Source organism: Capricornis sumatraensis, chromosome 6 (genome assembly GCF_032405125.1).
Source record: "Capricornis sumatraensis isolate serow.1 chromosome 6, serow.2, whole genome shotgun sequence".
NCBI classification, from domain to species: Eukaryota; Metazoa; Chordata; class Mammalia; order Artiodactyla; family Bovidae; genus Capricornis; species Capricornis sumatraensis.
Genome location: NC_091074.1, coordinates 33,749,335 through 33,767,470, shown reverse-complemented (window position 1 = coordinate 33,767,470; position 18,136 = coordinate 33,749,335). Strand labels below are relative to the sequence as shown.

At 44.0% G+C, this 18,136-nt stretch overlaps 1 protein-coding gene across 1 annotated transcript in view; it reads left to right on the top strand.

The window, feature by feature from the left end:
- ADAMTSL1 (ADAMTS like 1) overlaps nt 1-18,136 on the top strand; it is a 444,282-nt gene that overhangs the window by 331,273 nt on the left and 94,873 nt on the right. Inside the window, exon 21 of the mRNA XM_068973576.1 lies at nt 8,350-8,478. Coding sequence (XP_068829677.1) covers nt 8,350-8,478 — 129 coding nt within the window. The remainder of the gene's footprint in view (nt 1-8,349; nt 8,479-18,136) is intronic.

Sequence of the window (18,136 nt, the reverse complement as noted above, 5' to 3'; positions counted from 1 at the left end):
CACCTAAGTAGCCTGTGCTAACAAAAGTGCCTCTCGTGACAGGATGCACAGTTGTTACTTTCAGCAAAAGCTCAATGTAATTAATTAAGAGCTGGATTTAATTCAGTGACATTTGAATTTTATAGCTATACACTTGCAGCTATAAAACCACCTTTATTATTAAAATTCCTGTAGGAAAAATAACTTGGTAATTGTGAGTCTGAAACTCTCTGGTCCCTAACCTGCTTTTCCCCATTGGCAAAGTTGTTTTTATTACATAGCGAGGCAGCTATTTTATATATAGCAGGACAGATTATGTTTTTAACAAGTGTCCTGGGGGTTCTGAGGCAGCCAGTCCACAGACAAGGATTTGGGATCTCTGGTTACAAGGACCGAACTTCAGGTCAGAGTTCTGGGATCTAGTTCAGCCCTACTCTTTGCTTGCTTTCTGCCCTTGGGCAAACCCTGGGGCTTTTCTGAGCCTAAGTTCCTTGCATGCTAAGTCACTTCAGTGTCCAATTCTTTGAGACCTTATGGACCTTATGGAGCCTGCCAGGCTCCTCTAGCCATGGAATTCTCCAGGGAAGAGAACTAGAGTTGGTTGCCATGCCTTCCTCGCGGGGATCCTCTCAACCCAGGGATCGAACTCGTGTTTCACGTCTCCTGCATTGGCAGGCAGGTTCTCCACCACTAGCACCACCCGGGAAGCCCTTATCTATATAAAAGATGGAAATCCTCTCCCTGCCTCTCAGGGTTATTATAACAACAAAAACAAACCCAGATAATGTGCATAGTATACTACATGTACATATATATTCATTTACTAGATATTTATCAAGGACCTACTGTGTGCCAGAACTAAGTGGTAGGAATAAAGAAGAGAACAAGAGGGATGTGATCCCTGACTTTAGGGAAGTTACCTGGTGAGGAGTGAGAGGCAGAGAACACACAAGTAAGATAATTTTGGGTAGTTCTAGTGCTTAGGAAGAAAGTAAAATTGGCAGCAAGCTATGTAATGATAGGCAGGGGAGTGGTGGCATGCGTGCTTTATATGACATGTTGGAGGCCCCAGTAGGAGGTGACATTTGTGTGGAAACATGAATGACCAGAAGATAACTGTGCAGAAGTCTTCAGGTGGAGGATGTCGGGGAAAGGGAACAGCTGGGACAAATGTGCTGATGTTCCAGAGGAAGGGACCAAAGGCCAGTGTGGCCAGAGACACAGCAATCCATGGGGAGTGTGACCTCAGTGAGATAAGGAGCTAGGATGTAGGCAGCTGGCCTGAACACCTAGAGGATAGTTGGTCATGAACGGAAGCTTGAAATTTTGTTCTAACTACACTGAAAAAATACTAGATAATCTAAGCAGAGGCACTGTGTGATCTGATTCATGTTTTAGAAAGATCACGCTCAGTTCAGTTCAATCTCTCAGTCGTGTTCGACTCTGCGACCCCATGAACTGCAGCACGCCAGGCCTCTCTGTCCATCACCAACTCCCGGAGTTTACCCAAACCCATGTCCATTGAGTCAGTGATGTCAACCAACGATCTCATCCTCTGTCATCCCCTTCTCCTCCTGCCCCCAATCCCTCCCAGCATCAAGGTCTTCTCAGATGAGTCAGCTCTTCACATGAGGTGGCCAAAGTATTGGAGTTTCAGCTTCAACATCAATCCTTCCAATGAACACCCAGGACTGATCTCCTTTAGGATGGACTGGTTGGATCTCCTTTCAAGTGTCTTCTCCAACACCACAGTTCAAAAGCATCAATTCTTCTGCAGTTAGCTTTGTTTATAGTCCAACTCTCACATCCATATATGACCACTGGAAAAACCGTACCCTTGACTAAAGGGACCTTTGTTGGCAAAGTAATGTCTCTGCTTTTTAATATGCTGTCTAGGTTGGTCATAACTTCCTTCCAAGGAGTAAACGTCTTTTAATTTCATGGCTACAGTCACAATCTGCAGTGATTTTGGAGCCCAGAAAAATAAAGCCCACCACTGTTTCCACTGTTTCCCCATCTATTTGCCATGAAGTGATGAGACCAGATGCCATGATCTTCGTTTTCTGAATGTTGAGCTTTAAGCCAACTTCTTCATTCTCCTCTTTCACTTTTATCAAGAGGCTCTTTAGTTCTCCTTCACTTTCTGCCATAAGGGTGGTGTCATCTGCATATCTCAGGTTATTGATATTTCTCCTGGCAATCTTGATTCCAGCTTGTGCTTCTTCCAGCCCAGCGTTTCTCATGATGTACTCTGCATAGAAGTTCAATAAGCAGGGTGACAATATACAGCCTTGACGTACTCCTTTTCCTATTTGGAACCAGTCTGTTGACTCATGTCCAGTTCTAACTATTGCTTCCTGACCTGCATACAGATTTCTCAAGAGGCAGGTCAGGTGCTCTGGTATTCCCATCTCTTTCAGAATTTTCCACAGTTTATTGTGATCCACACAGTCGAAGGCTTTGGCATAGTCAATAAAGCAGAAATAGATGTTTTTCTGGAACTCTCTTGCTTTTTCCGTGATCCAGTGGATGTTGGCCATTTGATCTCTGGTTCCTCTGCCTTTTCTAAATCTAGTTTGAACATCCAGAAGTTCACGGTTCACGTATTGCTGAAGCCTGGCTTGGAGAATTTTGAGCATTACTTTACTAGCGTGTGAGATGAGTGCAATTGTGTGGTAGTTTGAGCATTCTTTGGCATTGCTTTTCTTTGGGATTGGAATGAAAACTGACCTTTTCCAGTCCTGTGGCCACTGCTGAGTTTTCCCAATTTGCTGGCATATTGAGTGCAGCACTTTCACACCATCATCTTTTAGGATTTGAAATAGTTCAACTGGAATTCTATCACCTTCACTAGCTTTGTAGTGATACTTCCTAAGTCCCACTTGACTTCACATTCCAGGATGTCTGGCTGTAGGTGAGTGATCACACCATCATGATTATCTTGGTCGTGAAGATCTTTCTTATACAGTTCTTCTGTGTATGCTTGGCACCTCTTACTATCTTCTGCTTCTGTTAGGTCCATACCATTTCTGTGCTTTATTGAGCCCATCTTTGCATGAAATGTTCCCTTGGTGTCTCTAATTTTCTTGAAGAGATCTCTATTCTTTCCAGTTCTATTCCTTTCCTCTGTTTCTTTGCACTGATCGCTGAGGAAGGCTTTCTTATCTCTCCTTGCTGTTGTTTGGAACTCTGCATTCAAATGGGTATACCTTTCCTTTTCTCCTTTGCTTTTCACAGCTCTTCTTTTCACAGCTACTTTTAAGGCCTCCTCAGACAGCCATGTTGCTTTTTTTCCATTTCTTTTTCTTAGGGATGGTCTCCAGCACTGTATCAGATCTAGTCCCTTAAATGTAACTCTCACTTCCACTGTATAATTGTAAGGGATTTGATTTAGGTCATACCTGAATGGTCTAGTGGTTTTCCCTACTTTCTTCAATTTAAGCCTGAATTTGGCAATAAGGAGTTCATGATTTAAGCCACTGTCAGCTCCTGGTCTTGTTTTTGCTGACTGTGTAGAGCTTCTCCATCTTTGGCTGCAAAGACTATAATCAGGCTGATTTTGGTGTTGACCATCTGGTGATGTCCATGTATAGAATCTTCTCTTGTGTTGTTGGAAGAGGGTGTTTGCTATGACCAGTGCATTCTCTTCCCAAAACTCTATCAGCCTTTGCCCTGCTTCATTCTGTACTCTAAGGCCAAATTTGCCTGTTACTCCAGGTGTTTCTTGACTTCCTACTTTTGCATTCCAGTCCCCTATAATGAAAAGAACATCTTTTCTGGGTGTTAGTTCTAAACGGTCTTGTAGATCTTCATAGAACCCTTCAACTTCAGCTTCTTCAGTGTTCCTGGTTGGGGCATAGACTTGGATTACCGTGATATTGAATGGTTTGTCTTGGAAACAAACAGAGATCATTCTGTCACTTTTGAGATTGCGTCCAAGTACTGTATTTCAGACTCTTTTGTTGACTATGGTGGCTACTCCATTTCTTCTTAGGGATTCTTGCCCACAGTAGTAGATATAATGCTCATCTGAGTTAAATTCACCCATTCCAGTCCATTTTAGTTGGCTAATTCCTAAATGTCAACATTCACTCTTGCCATCTCCTATTTGACCGTTTCCAATTTGCCTTGATTCATGGACCTAACATTCCAGGATCCTATGCAGTATTGCTCTTTATAGCATTGGACCTTGCTTCTATCATCAGTCACATCCACAACTGGGTGGTATTTTTGCTTTGGCTCCGTTTCTTCATTCTTTCTGGAGTTATTTCTCCACTGATCTCTAGTAGCATATTGGACACCTACCAAACTGGGGAGTTCATCTTTCAGTGTCCTATCTTTTTGACTTTTCATACTGTTCAGGGGGTTCTCAAGGTAAGAATACTGAAGTGGTTTGCCATTGCCTTCTCCAGTGGACCACTTTTTGTCAGACCTCTCCACCATGACCCATCCATCTTGGGTGGCCCTACACGGCATGGCTGTTTCATTGAGTTAGACAAGATTGTGGTCCATGTGATTAGAATGGTTAGTTTTCTGTGATTCTGTGTTAGTTTTCTGAAGATCACCCTGGCTGTCACCAGAAGAGACTATCAAGGAAGGGGCAGTCGGAACAAGGAAACCAGTCAGGCTGACTGACCAGACTGACTGGTAGAGTGGTCCAGCCAGAGAACATGGCAACATCAGATTATAGCAATGATGGGCTAGTGAGATTCAAGGTATTTTTGATGTTAGAGCCAGGAGCCTTTTAGTGTCAGGAGGTAAAGTCAATAGGCCCATATTAATTCAGTATCATTCTCAGTGCATTCTCTCATTATCAACATCCATTAATTAGTCTCAGCATTAAGTATGAAATCACTCATCTTCACATCAGGTCATAAATAATCTCAAACATATGAATACCGGTTAAATAAGGGAAAAAGCACATACACAATCTCAAACACATTGAATATAGGTGAAATAAGGGAAAAGGTGCCTAAACAATCAGAACAGGGAGAGCCTGTGCATATATTCAAAGGTGAACTTCTCAGAACATTCTCCAGTTTCTGTCCTTTGACATAATTCCAATAAGCTAATAACCTATGCCTAGGAGGCAATTAAAGGGAAGAGGAGAAGAAAGAGGAATGGCTTCTGAGATGAGGCAATGTGGCAGTGTACACAGGAAAGAAAGGTAAATAGCTGATGAAGAAAACCCAGCATGTGAGAAGCAGGTGTGAGACTCTGAAGGGCATCGGAGAATGATGGTTTTCTTCACAGTTAATGGAGGCGCAGAGGAGTGAATGCCATTGTAGACCGTCTCGCCTACAAAATGGATGAAAGAAAATGAAATCCATTTGACTTACAGAAAGTTAAGCTTTGAGTATATGAAAATGATCTCACTAGACCCTTATTTCCCCAAGGTGCTCAATGAATGTATCTTTTCATTGTATCTAATGAACATGTTCATGAAGTACTGTATTTTTAGCCCCACCTGATAAAGGCCCATTAAAGTATAACGTACACAGAACTGCTACATCCGGGAAGATGGCATAGATATTTTCCCCTATTCTTCCTGGTAGATGCAAGTAAAATCCAGACGTTCTATGTAAAACGTAAGGAGACTGAGAGTGGAGAGGAGAAAGCAGACTGGCTAGGGTCTGTGGGTGCTGAGGAAGGACACAAGTGTGACTTCACTGGGTTTGGGGGTGAGGGGGGGGCTTGTTTGTTTGTTTGTATCATAAATCTCAAACTTGGAGCTGAAGAAGGTGGCTATCAGGAAATAAACAGGAACAGAATAAAAAGTCCCCACTAAAGCTTGCTCCCTCTACCCAAAAGACCAGGAAAGGGACAGCCTAGCAGGGCAGTGAACTCTTAGAAAATGCTGCTCTGTTTCAAACACCACAGAAAGCTGTGGGGTCCACCACTACCCATCCCAGCAAAGCCTGAATGGAAAGATTGGACTCCTCATCCAACTGGAATGCAGTTCCCCAAGACCCCTGGACAGAGAAGTTGGATTCAATCCCCACAAGGGTGCAATGTGGAGAACATGGGGACCTGGGGCTTCTCTCCTCACCCTGCAGTGCCCCTCTTCCCTCTGGGGTGGTGGTAGAGGAAGCCTCCTGGAGAGTTAGGACTTTGGCCCATACCAGCAGTAACAACACCCTTCCCACAGCAGAGTTGGTGGGGAGCCAGAAGCTCTGCCCGGGCCCAGCAGTTAAGAGGAGGAGCCCCCACATAGGTCACAGAGGAGGCCAACTGGAGAACGTGGACTTCTGCCTCCACTGGGGAGTAACCAGGTGGCACCTCCCTCCCCCCTACCTGAGTGGTTTCAGAGAACAGCAGCTAAAACAGATTTTAATAAGGTCCAAAGTTGCAGAGCATGATATGAAAATGTCCAGATTCCAAATGAAAAATCACTCATCATACTAAAATCCCACTTTTATCAACACTGTTTATTCAACATAGTGATGGAAGTTCTGTCTGATGAAATAATCTGAGAAAAGGAAATAAAAGGCATATACATCAAAGGGAAGGAATAAAACTGTTTGCAAAGAAATGATTGCCTTCTAAGAAAATACCAGGGATTGTAAAAAGTAAAAGTTATAGAACTAACATATGAGTTTAGTAAGTTTACACGCTGTATAAAACTCAGCTGTTTCTATATACCAGCAATGAACATATGAACACTGAAATTAAAAATACAATACCATTTACTGTCCCTTGAAAAAAGAATAATTGGGTATAAATCTAACAAATACAAGACTTGTGTACTAGAAACTACAAAACTCTGATGAAAGAAAGGAGATAGATATAAATAAATCGACACACAATGTTCATGGGTTGGAAGACTCAACACAGTAAAGATGTCAATTATCTCTAAAATGATGTATGTTTGTGTATTTCCTATCAAAATCACAGCAAAATTTTATAGTTGTAGATAACATTATTCTAAGATGTATGTAGAAAAGCAAAGAAACTAGAATAGCAAAGAAGAATAAAGTGGGAAGAATCAGACTCAAGAATCAATTTCAAGATAATTATATAATTACAGTAATTAAGACTGTGTGGTATTGGTATCTTGAAACTGACTGGAACAGAAGGAGAATGCAGAAGTAGAATCACAAAAATATACCCAGATGATTTTGACAAACAGCAAAAGCAATTCAGTGGAAGAAAGATAACTTGTTCAATTAATGGTCATGGGACAATTGCGTACCCATAGGCAAAAAACAAACTTTGACCTAAATCTCGTACCTTATACAAAAATTAACTCAGAATATATCACAGACCTTGCATGTATATGTATGGCTGAGTCTCTTTGCTGTCCACCTGAAACTATCACAACATTGCTAATTGACTATACTCCAACATAAAATTAAAAGTTCAAAAATAAAAATAAAGGTAAAAATCAAATGCTGACAAGAATGCAGAAAAACCACATCACTTATATATTACTGGTGGAAATGTGAAATGATACAGCCACTTGGGGAAACAGTTCAGCAGTTCCTTAGAAATCTAAACATGTAACTACCATGTGACCTAGCAATTACTCTCCTGGGCATTTTTCCCAGAGGAAATGAAGACAAATGTTCACACAAAAACTTGGAGAGGAATGTGTTTATATGCTTATTTGAATAGCCAAAATGTGGACACAACCAATGTGTCCTTCAGTAAGTAAATGGCTGAACATACCTGGTACATCCATACCATGGAATACTACTCAGCAATAAAAGGGAACAAACTGCTGATACATGCCACCATACCATGTCAGACCTGGAAGAATCTCCAGAGAGTCATTCTGAGTGAAAAAAAGCCAATCAAAAAAAGTTACATATGGTATGATTCCATTTATATAACATTCTTGAAATGACAAAAGTGTAAGAAATAGAGAACAGATTAATGGTTGCCAAAGGATTAAGGCAGGGCTGGGATCAATATGAGGGATCCTTGTAGCCCTGGAAATGTAGTGTCAATGTCCTAGTCATGATATCATAAGATATCAGTAAGATACTGCCATTGGCAGAAACTGGGTAAAGAGTACACAGTATTGCTCTGTTATTTCTTATAACTGAATGTGAATCTGCAACTATCTCAAAAATTTAATTCCATTAAAATGGAATCTATTAAACCTTGTCAGTTTAATGGTAAGATGTACAAGTCATCCCAACTGTTGCCTTGCTCCAGCCTCAGATTCTTCAATCCTTATTCTTTTCTGACAATTCTGTGGTAGCTAGATAAGCAGATGGGCGGATGGTTTTTATAGTTACAGTCAGAAAAGGAAAACAATGGTCAGTGGAAAAAGATGGGTCTATCCCTTGTTCATTGTCGATCATGTTTCAAGGGAGTGCCCAAAGCCCCCATCTAATAAAATGTCACATTCCGTCTCACCCTCAGGAAAGCCACTAGTGAAAACATCCCGAGAGATGGTGATCAACACGGAGGAGCCCGCAATCACAGTTGATGTAGGAAGCACCGTCAAAACAGTGCAAGGTGTGAATGTGACTATTAACTGCCAAGCTGCAGGTAAGAAATGCATCCTTTTTTTTTTTAAATTTATACACCTGTGGCAGATTCATGTTGATGTATGGCAAAACCAATACAATATTGTAAAGTAAAAAAAAAATAATAATAATTTATTTATTTTAATTGGAGGCTAAAGCCTCTTGATGAAAGTGATAGAAGAGAGTGAAAAAGTTGGCTTAAAGCTCAACATTCAGAAAACGAAGATCATGGCACCCAGTCCCATCACTTCATGGGAAATAGATGGGGAAACAGTGGAAACAGTGTCAGACTTTATTTTTGGGGGCTCCAAAATCACTGCAGATGTTGATTGCAGCCGTGAAATTAAAAGACGCTTACTCCTTGGAAGAAAAGTTATGACCAACCTAGATAGTATATTCAAAAGCAGACACATTACTTTCCCGACTAAGGTCTGTCTAGTCAAGGCTATGGTGTTTCCTGTGGTCATGTATGGATGTAAGAGTTGGACTGTGAAGAAGGCTGAGTGCCAAAGAATTGATGCTTTTGAACTGCAGTGTTGGAGAAGACTCTTTAGAGTCCCTTGGACTGCAAGGAGATCCAACCAGTCCATTCTGAAAGAGATCAACCCTGGGATTTCTTTGGAAGGAATGATGCTAAAGCTGAAATTCCAGTACTTTGGCCACCTCATGCGAAGAGTTGACTCATTGGAAAAGACTCTGATGCTGGAAGGGATTGGGGGCAGGAGGAGAAGGGGACGACCAAGGATGAGATGGCTGGATGGCATCACTGACTCGATGGATGTGAGTCTGAGTGAACTCCGGGAGTTGGTGATGGACAGGGAGGCCTGGCGTGCTGCGATTCATGGGGTCGCAAAGAGTCAGACACGACTGAGCGACTGAACTGAACTGAATTACTTTACAATATTGTATTGGTTTTGCCATACATCAACATGAATCCGCCTCGAGTGTACACATGTTCCCAATCCTGAACCCCCCCTGCCACCTCCTTCCCCATACCATCCCTCTGAGTCATCCCAGTGTACCAGCCCCAAGCATCCTGTATCCTACATCAAAATCGAACCTGGACTGGCGATTCATTTCTTATATTATACATGTTTCAATTCATTTGTTCAGATATTAATGGAACCCTGTGCTAGGTTGGGGGCTGAAAGGATAGTACAAATTCTGCTTTCAGGGAATTGGGCCTACTAGGGAAAGTCAAGCACACTCAGTCACTCTGAAAGTGGAAAGTGCTACTGAAGTTGATCAGAGGAATACTGGGATAGATGAGGGAGAAGAGGTTGTTTTTATCTCTATCCCACATACTGGTGGAACGTGCGCATGCAAGGATGGGGACAGAGGGTGTTCCAATGGACTAAAGAATGTAAGAAAAATCATGTAAGTAGGGAAGCTGCAGGACTTCTAGGGAAATGTGACCGCTTTGGTCTAGTGGAATCCTGGAGCTCAGAGATGGGGTGGGTAAAGGGGCTTAAACTTTAGTCACATGGGTTGCAACTGTGCCATGGGAGACTCTGAACATTTGGATGAGGAATTCAGACAAAGCAGGTTGGAAGTGGCATTAGGGGTCATGCAGTGTATAAAACAGGTTGAAGGGAAAAAAAAAATACTGAGACAGAGGGGCCAGTTAAGAAACCATAGTAGTTTAGGGACTTCCCCAGTGGACCACTGACTGGGAATTCGCCTTGCAGTGCAGGGGACATGGGTTTGATCCTTGGTCAGAGAACTAAGACCCCACATTTTTGTGGGGCAGCTGAGCCCACATGCCACAACTAAGACTTCATGCAGCCAAATATATATATATATATATATAAACCCACAGTAGTTTAGATGGAACAGTGGTAAAGAATCTGCCTGCCCAGCAGGAGACATGAGCTCCACCCCAGTATGGGGAAGATCCCCTGGAGAAGGAAATGGCAACCCACTCCAGTATTCTTGCCTTAGCGATGAACAGCAGTAGTTTAGAGCAGAGGTACTGGGGGCCTAAACTCAGGACAGTCGTGGTGGAAAGCTCAGGAGTGGTTGGCAGGCGTAAGACCAACAGCAGCCTGGAGCTTACATTCGAAGTGGGTGGGTGGTGGTGGTTTAGTGTCTGACTCTTGTAACCTCATGGACTGTAGCCCACCAGGCTCCTCTGTCCATGGGATTTCCCAGGCAAGAGTACTGGAGTGGGTTACCATTTCCTGCTCCAAGGGATCTTCCAAACCCAAGGATCAAACCCAGGTCTCCTGCATTGCAGGCAGATTCTTCCCTGCTGAGCCAGCAGGGAAGCTCCTCTCCGGGGTGCAGGAGTCGTTTATGAAACCAGCCAGTGCTCTTGGGCATGTGATATAAATGTTGCCCTTGGGTAGCTCTTGTAAACTCAGAGGCCTCTAGGGACCAGAAGGTCAGAAAGGGGAGGAGTAGACCAGAGGTGGCAATATGCCCTTCATAAAGGCATTTACCTTCAATTTGAAAACAGAAAACACCCAAAGCTCAGCTGCCAATTCTCCCTTCCTGTGAACTGCTAGCCTGTCTGCCCTAAGGGTTTCCACTGCCACGATACAAAGGGGAAATAGATGACTCCCATGCCAGGGCCCAGCGACAGCCCCCCGATTGCTGTCCTCATCAGATGTACCTTCCCATGGCACCCCAACCAACGTTCCCACGTCATACCCTGTCTGAAAAGAGGACAGGCGTTGGCACCCCCTGTTCTGGGTGTTTCTTCGTCTTAGATCTCAGCCTCAGCTTCGGAAAGTTCACCTCCGCCTGTGATTTATAAGGCCAGAGAAAACCCATTTTAGAAGAAGTAGGAGGAAGATCTTCTTCTGCAACACGTTGTTTCCTAAGAACAGACAGGTCTGGTTTTCTCTGAAATCTTCTGGTAGCTCTAGGAAGCCCAAAATATAAATCTCTGTCTGTCGTAATACATTAGCTTCTTCTTGGTAAAGCGTCCCTTGGCCCGTGCATCCAGCCGCCTCAGTGAAAGCCTGTAGAACTAAATCCCTTCAGGCTCTGTACTCTCAATCAGGGTGTCCCATGAATGAGTTGCCGCTCTGTACACAGACTGCTGGTGAAGGCCAGATCCTTTATGCAGGACCATCACTCCCCATCTGATCTCCAGGAACATGTGCCTTGAAGACAGCACACCAGCTGAAGATAAGATGGGTCTCCCAATATAATGGACCATATTGGGTCTCCTCTTGAGTGTTGGGACTGGTAGGACTAAAAGAGTGGGAAGCAAAGGGCAGCAAAATCAGGACTTGATCATCTGAAGGAGGTTGAGAAAACCAGAATTCAGGTGGAGAAGTATTTATCACAGGAAAACTAGAAAAGTCAAAACAGCTTTGGTCAGCTCTTCTGGGCCACCCAGCGCCATGTCTCCAACTTCACCCAGAGATTCACTCTTGGTAACCTGATAGTGAAATCCTAGGTTGTAAGGTCCAGTTTTTGCCTGGCCATGCACATTACATTACTAAAAACTTAGTTTTATTCATAGGACCATTTGTATTAATCATAGTTAAATAAAATAAATGTGTCTCTGTCATTGTGCCTTTTATTAAATAAGGTTTTTATTCAACATGGGCTTCCCTTGTAGCTCAGTTGGTAAAGAATCTGTCTACAATGAGGGAGACCTGGGTTCAATCCTTGGGTTGGGAAGATCTCCTGGAGAAGGGAAAGGCTTCCCGCTCCAGTATTCTGGCCTGAGGAATTCCATGGACATGTATGGTCCATGGGGTCACAAAGAGTTGGACACGACTGAGTGACTTTCACTTTCACTTTCACTTTTATTCGACATAGATGGGAAAGAGCCTGCTTTTGATTAAACTGTTGGTCTGTGAATTTACTGGACAAAGAAATCATTCTTGAGCTGAGTCTCCAGTCGAAATACTGACAGCTATAATACCAAATAGCAAAAGAAACTATTTTTACTTTGATGCTACAAGTGGCCTTTATGACTCTCTTGTGACATAATTTCAATGGCTATATAATAGTATATTTTAAGACTATTACATAATTTACATAGAATAACTCGTGTCCTTGCATGTTTGAGCTGTTAGCAGTTTTTCATTAAATATCTTTTGCACATGTATGCTTTCAACATGTAAAATGCAGACTCACAAATTATTCCCAACCCTTAAACATAAAAACCATTAAACAACAAGTATAATGAGGCTTTTTCTTGAAAAGTGATTCAGTCTCTTATACCACTCCCATACTTGTTCTCTATTGGAGAAGAATTCAGAAAACGGAATGTGAGATAAGGGGTTAGAGGAGGAGGAAGAGTTTCAGTCATTGGGAATAGGATGTGCAATGGGCCTGAGGTAGAAAGAGTATGCTGCATTTGAAAGAGTGAAATGTGGCTGGCTTGGCTGTAAGATGGAGAGGCTAGAGGACAGTAGGGTGACTTGTAGCTGAGAGGTGGGGGACAGTAGGCAGGAGCTAAATCTTATGCTTTCCTAGGTTATGGTACATTTTGGAACAGGGGAAGCTTTTGAAGACTTACCTAGGATATAAAATTGTCAGGACTAGTCATGTAGAAATAAATAGTTGAGGAGTCAATGATGGGCAGTGTATTAGCCAGGAAAGGCTAGCCTATGGTAACAGGTAGACCCCCAAATGTATAATGATGACTCAAACACAATAGAAGTTTATTACTTGCCTACCTAGGAGTCCAAAGAGTGGTCCTGGTCAGCTGAAGGGGAGGGGATCTGCCCCCCACAGTCCTTCAGCATCCCTGGACACTGGTGGTTCTGTTATCCTGAATACATGCCTTCAAAGGTCTCCCCAAAGGTTCTCTCTACCCTGTCAGTAAGACGGGGAGAAAACAAAGTGTAGAGGATGGTTGAAATGGTTTTGAGGGTGACACTTGGCAAACCGGAGCAAACGTTTTTGGCCAAGCCAGTAGCACGCATTACTGCTTCTCACATCCCTTCTTAGTCACATGGCCACTCACCGCTACCAAGGGCTGTTGGGGAATGTTGCCAGGCTGAGGAGGAGGAGGTATTAGTCGCTCAGGCGTGTCCAACTCTTTGTGATCCCATGTACTGTAGCCCGCCAGGCTCCTCTGTCTGTGGGATTCTCCAGGCAAGAATATTGGAGTAGGTTGCCATTCCCTTCCCCAGGGGATCTTTCCAACCCAGGGATTGAACCCAGGTTTCCTGCACTGCAAGCAGATTCCTTACCATCTGAGCCACCAGGGAAGCCCAGGCTGGGTACCCAGGAAAAAGAAGGAACATCTATCAGCATCTGTCACAGTGAGTGTGGAGAAATGTGGAAGACTACAAGCCTCCTTACCAGACTGCCATGGTTCTTTAGAATCATTGCTCAGATTGACATTTAGGTTACTATAGTCTTCCCTTGTCTTGCACCAAGCCTTTAGAGAAATTTCTAGAACTTATCATGTCAAGGTGTGCCTTTCAGTGGATGCCGCACCTGAAGATGTTGACAACGTGTCAGGGTGCAGGCAGCCTTCCAAGTATAACAAGTGGTCTAGTTAACAGGAATATCCTATCTGGGATTTAAAAAAAGATTATTATAGCATCACCCTACCTGGCAGCTCAGTGGATATTAAAAGCACTAATCCTCATAATCAAGTCAAGTTACAGCCCATTATGACTACGCTCATTTATTGATCCTTTCAAGCAGCAGGGAGACCACTGTGTTGTTGATAAGATATGCCACAGAGCAGGAAAAGTAAAAGCAGGTCCTTTCACTTCCTATTTTAGACACAGATCATACCAGGGAGTCCAGAGTGTGGAGCCTATCCAGCTAACTTGTCAACAGTATAGCTTTGGACTTTGCTCTTCAGTAGAGTGTATTTTTTGTCATTTTTCAAACATTTCTTTCTGTAGAATGTGCTGTCATATCACAACAGGCTAGGGAAAAAATCATCTACAACCTGATAAGCTTCTCACCAAGAAGTGTACTAACAATGGATTCTAGAAACTTCCCTCCTAACAATAACCTTGATGTTACAATTACAGTAGAAAGGTTAATTCCAAAAGCAGAAAGCATTTAAGGATTGACACCAGAGATAACATGCAGCAATTCAGAGCTTCTCACGGGAGGCAGTCTCGTATACTGGCCGACAGTGTCAAGTACTTGGTAGGATGGGGTTTCATGGCATCAGATATACTGAGCTTGGATCCCTGCCTGCCATCTGTAGGTCACCGATTGGTGGCAAAGTGGAGAGGGACTCTGTCCTCATGTAATCATTCAGGAATCCAGACTAATAGTCTCTTGGGGCAGATTTCATAATCTTTTCGAGTCCCAATTTCCTCATCAGTAAAATGGGGTTGATAACAATGCTTCATGGTAACTTTGTGATTCTGTATGACATGTTTATTAAATGTCTGGCTTATAGCAAATATTCAGTTAATATTCTTTCTCCCTCTAATGTGTTCGGGATACGTATAGCTTCTGGCCTCAGTGCATTCCTGCTGTCTCGGTGTTCTAAGCATCTTGGTTAGGCATGTGTATCTGGTTACCTTTTCAAGGGCCTCTGGCGTGTATGAGGGCTGATTATATTTTCTGAGGCATCATTGTCATGTCTTGAGAGAAAAAGAAAAAAGATGCCTCATTCCTTTTTTTTCCTGTTCCCTTGTTCCACCTTTGTAATACATCACAATCAGTCATGGCAGGGCTGGCTGTCATTCCAAAGCATCTTTTTGGTGTCATTCTCTTTAAGGCACACAATCCCAGGCAGGAATCCTTCAAACTGTGACACCAGCAGCATTGGTAAATTATTGATGCAGGTCTGTGTTTGAGTGAGTCTAGGAGAGGTTTGCTACTATGTCACAGAATGGTCCTTGTAACATGCGGCTTCCCTCAGCACTGCAGTCACTCTGTGGGCCCAGTTTTACAGAGATTGGAGGTCCCTTCCATCTACCTTCATTATTCTGAACATGTCCATTTCTCCCATGAACTCCCCTGCTCTCAATTGAGGGATTCAGCTCTATTGGTAAAGATTCTGTTTTGTCCTGTTAAACAGACTTGATTTCATAAGGGCATGAGGCCAAGAGTGATGGCAAGAATGGAAGAAGCTTATACCCACTTCCTGGAAACGTGAGAAATGGCTCCATCCCTGGGTCATCTCTTTCCCTCCTCCTCCTTCTCTTCCTCACCATCCCTGTCTCTCCCCCTGGCTACCCTGACCAAAGAAGGTCACTTAGGGGAGCAGCAAGTCTGGCTGTGGCAGCCAACCATGTAAACACAATGTTGGCCCTGGAGACACCCAAGTCATGGCCTACAGGCACCGTCATGGAGACAGCATTCACCCCCACCGTCTCCTGGTGGAACTGACAGCCCACTCGTCCCTGTCTCTTACTCTGCCTCCTCGCTCTAGGACAGCCTCAGTTCCTATCAGGGATTGTGCACTTGCTGCCCACAGACCCCCTCCAAGGCAGGTGCCACTGACAGGTACTATGTGTGAGCAGTTTATGGTGAGGGGAAAAGGGTGAATACTTGCAGAAGCTGGTTTGTAGAACCTCATTTTTCCTTGCATTTTCAGGAGAGAAGTGATGTGGGTGGGTGAGTGGGGGGAGTTTTTTCAACTTTCTTTCCAGAGGCTTTCTCCTGAAGGCTATGGAATTTTTTTTTTTTCCTCCCAACGTGAAAACAGAGCTCAGGGTCCACAGTCTAAGCTGGCATGGCCGGGCATCATGATGCTCTTGCTCTCCCTAGTGGTGTTGCAATGAAAAATCAGCCTTTCTGCCTCTCACCTGCATCTTTACTCCAGGTGTGTTTAGAGACAATAACACCAGCCTGGCCCCTCTCATGCACCTGAGCGTCAAGTATCACAGTGTGTGCCCCTCTCTGATGGATCAGGGCTGTGGTGCCCAAGTCTCCCGCTCTTTTAACAGATCTGCCTCCAGCCAGTCTACCAGTCCCTAGGGATCCACATTGAATTATGGGTAATCTGCACTACGACGAAAAGAGAGGACCAGAGAGTCACTCTCCTGCTCCTTATAGACAGGGAGAGAAAAGCTCTACAGATTGGCCAAACGCTTGGGCCGCCCTCCATAGGCTATCATTCCACTACTGGAAACCATACCTGAAGCAGCAGGACAGCCAGGACACCAGTGAATTCATGCAGGATAGTTCATTGTTAATGAGGCAACAGGAGAGCACTCTCCCAGCCAGCCCCACTTCCTGCTATTGGGATCCCGGGAGCAGCAAGTGCTCCAGGGCTCGTGATGAGAGCTGGCTCTTACAGAGGAGGCTCTGAGTACATTTTATTCATCAGAGACAAGCAGTGGGTACACAGGTGATGCCATGAAGGTGTCTGCATTCTCAACTGTAGGCTGCCCACGAAGGGTAAGGCTGCCCCTGCCCCAAGGGCAAAATCCATCCCCAGCTCTGAGAAAGTACAGGACTAAAGTTCCAGCTCTGCCTATTCTGGGTTTTGACCCCATTTACCTGGATTTGGCTTTCTAAACATGTCCTGGATACATGTCCACAAGTTTCATGAGCAAACATTGTGAGCTAAGTCAATAAGCTAGAAAGTACAGAAACAGAGCTGTCCACTCCCTGGAGACTGTGCATTAACACCACATGGTTCCTGTCTCTCAGCTCACTAGAGCTGGGCTTCCCGCGGAGCCTCCTATGCAGACCATCTCAGCAGGCTTGTCCTAAACTGAGGACTGCTTACCAGCATGCCACCCACAGGGAAACTTCCTCAGGAATGAAAGCCATTCGCTTGTCGTAGTCTACTCAGGCTGCTCTAACAAAATATCACAGATTGTGCAGCTCAAACCACAGAAGTTTGTTTCTCAGGGTTCTGGAGGCTGAGAATTCCAAAATCAAGGTGCCTGGCCATTCAGTCCCAGAGGAGGACTCTCTCCCTGGCTTGCAGAAAGCTATCTTCTTGCTGTGTCCTCTCATGATGGAGGGAGGGAAAGAGAGGCCTTCAGGAGGACTCCGTCTAAACCTAAAAATCTCCAAGACCTCATCTCCTACCACATCACCCTGAGGGTGGTTAGGACTCCAACATACGAATTTGTAGAGGACACAAGCACTGAGCCCCTAACAGTCCTTGAGGACAGAGCCTAACTTCCGAAGACAGGAGCCCCACCCCAGTTCAGACGTGCGCACTCTCCCCAGCTCTCTCTCAATAATGAACTTGAACTGCGGAGAGAGCAGAGTACTCCCTTTTGGTCTCTCTTTTTCTGTGGTGATGAACATCATGCCACGGTTCCATCTCCTCTTTTTCTAAGAAAATACTTAGGCCTCAAAAAATACAGGCTTGTTTTCTACGTAGAATGCCAACTCTGGTAAGGATCTAACAGCTTTCATTTGTCTGGTTCATGAATATATTAATATTCTGTAGCTTTTAACTTTCTTGTTGTCCAGTCGCTCAGTCATGTCCAACTCTTTGTGACCCCATGGACCCCATTTAACCTTCTACTGAGGTATAATGTTTATACCGAAAAGTGCATATATTGTAAAGGTCCCAAGCCCACCAAACATAGCCCCCAAGTCAAAAGACAGCTACTAGCAGCCAGGTTCCTTGTCCCCACTCTCAGCGACAGCACCTCCCTTCCATCCCCGTCCCTCAGAGGAATCCCCCCCGCTGCTGACAACAGGGACTGATGTTACCAGCTTTTCTTTTCTACATTCAGAAATGAAATCATACAGTGTATGCTGTTTCGAGTCTGCCTTCTCTTATTCCGCATTAGGTTTGTTTCATTTAGTTGTCAAGT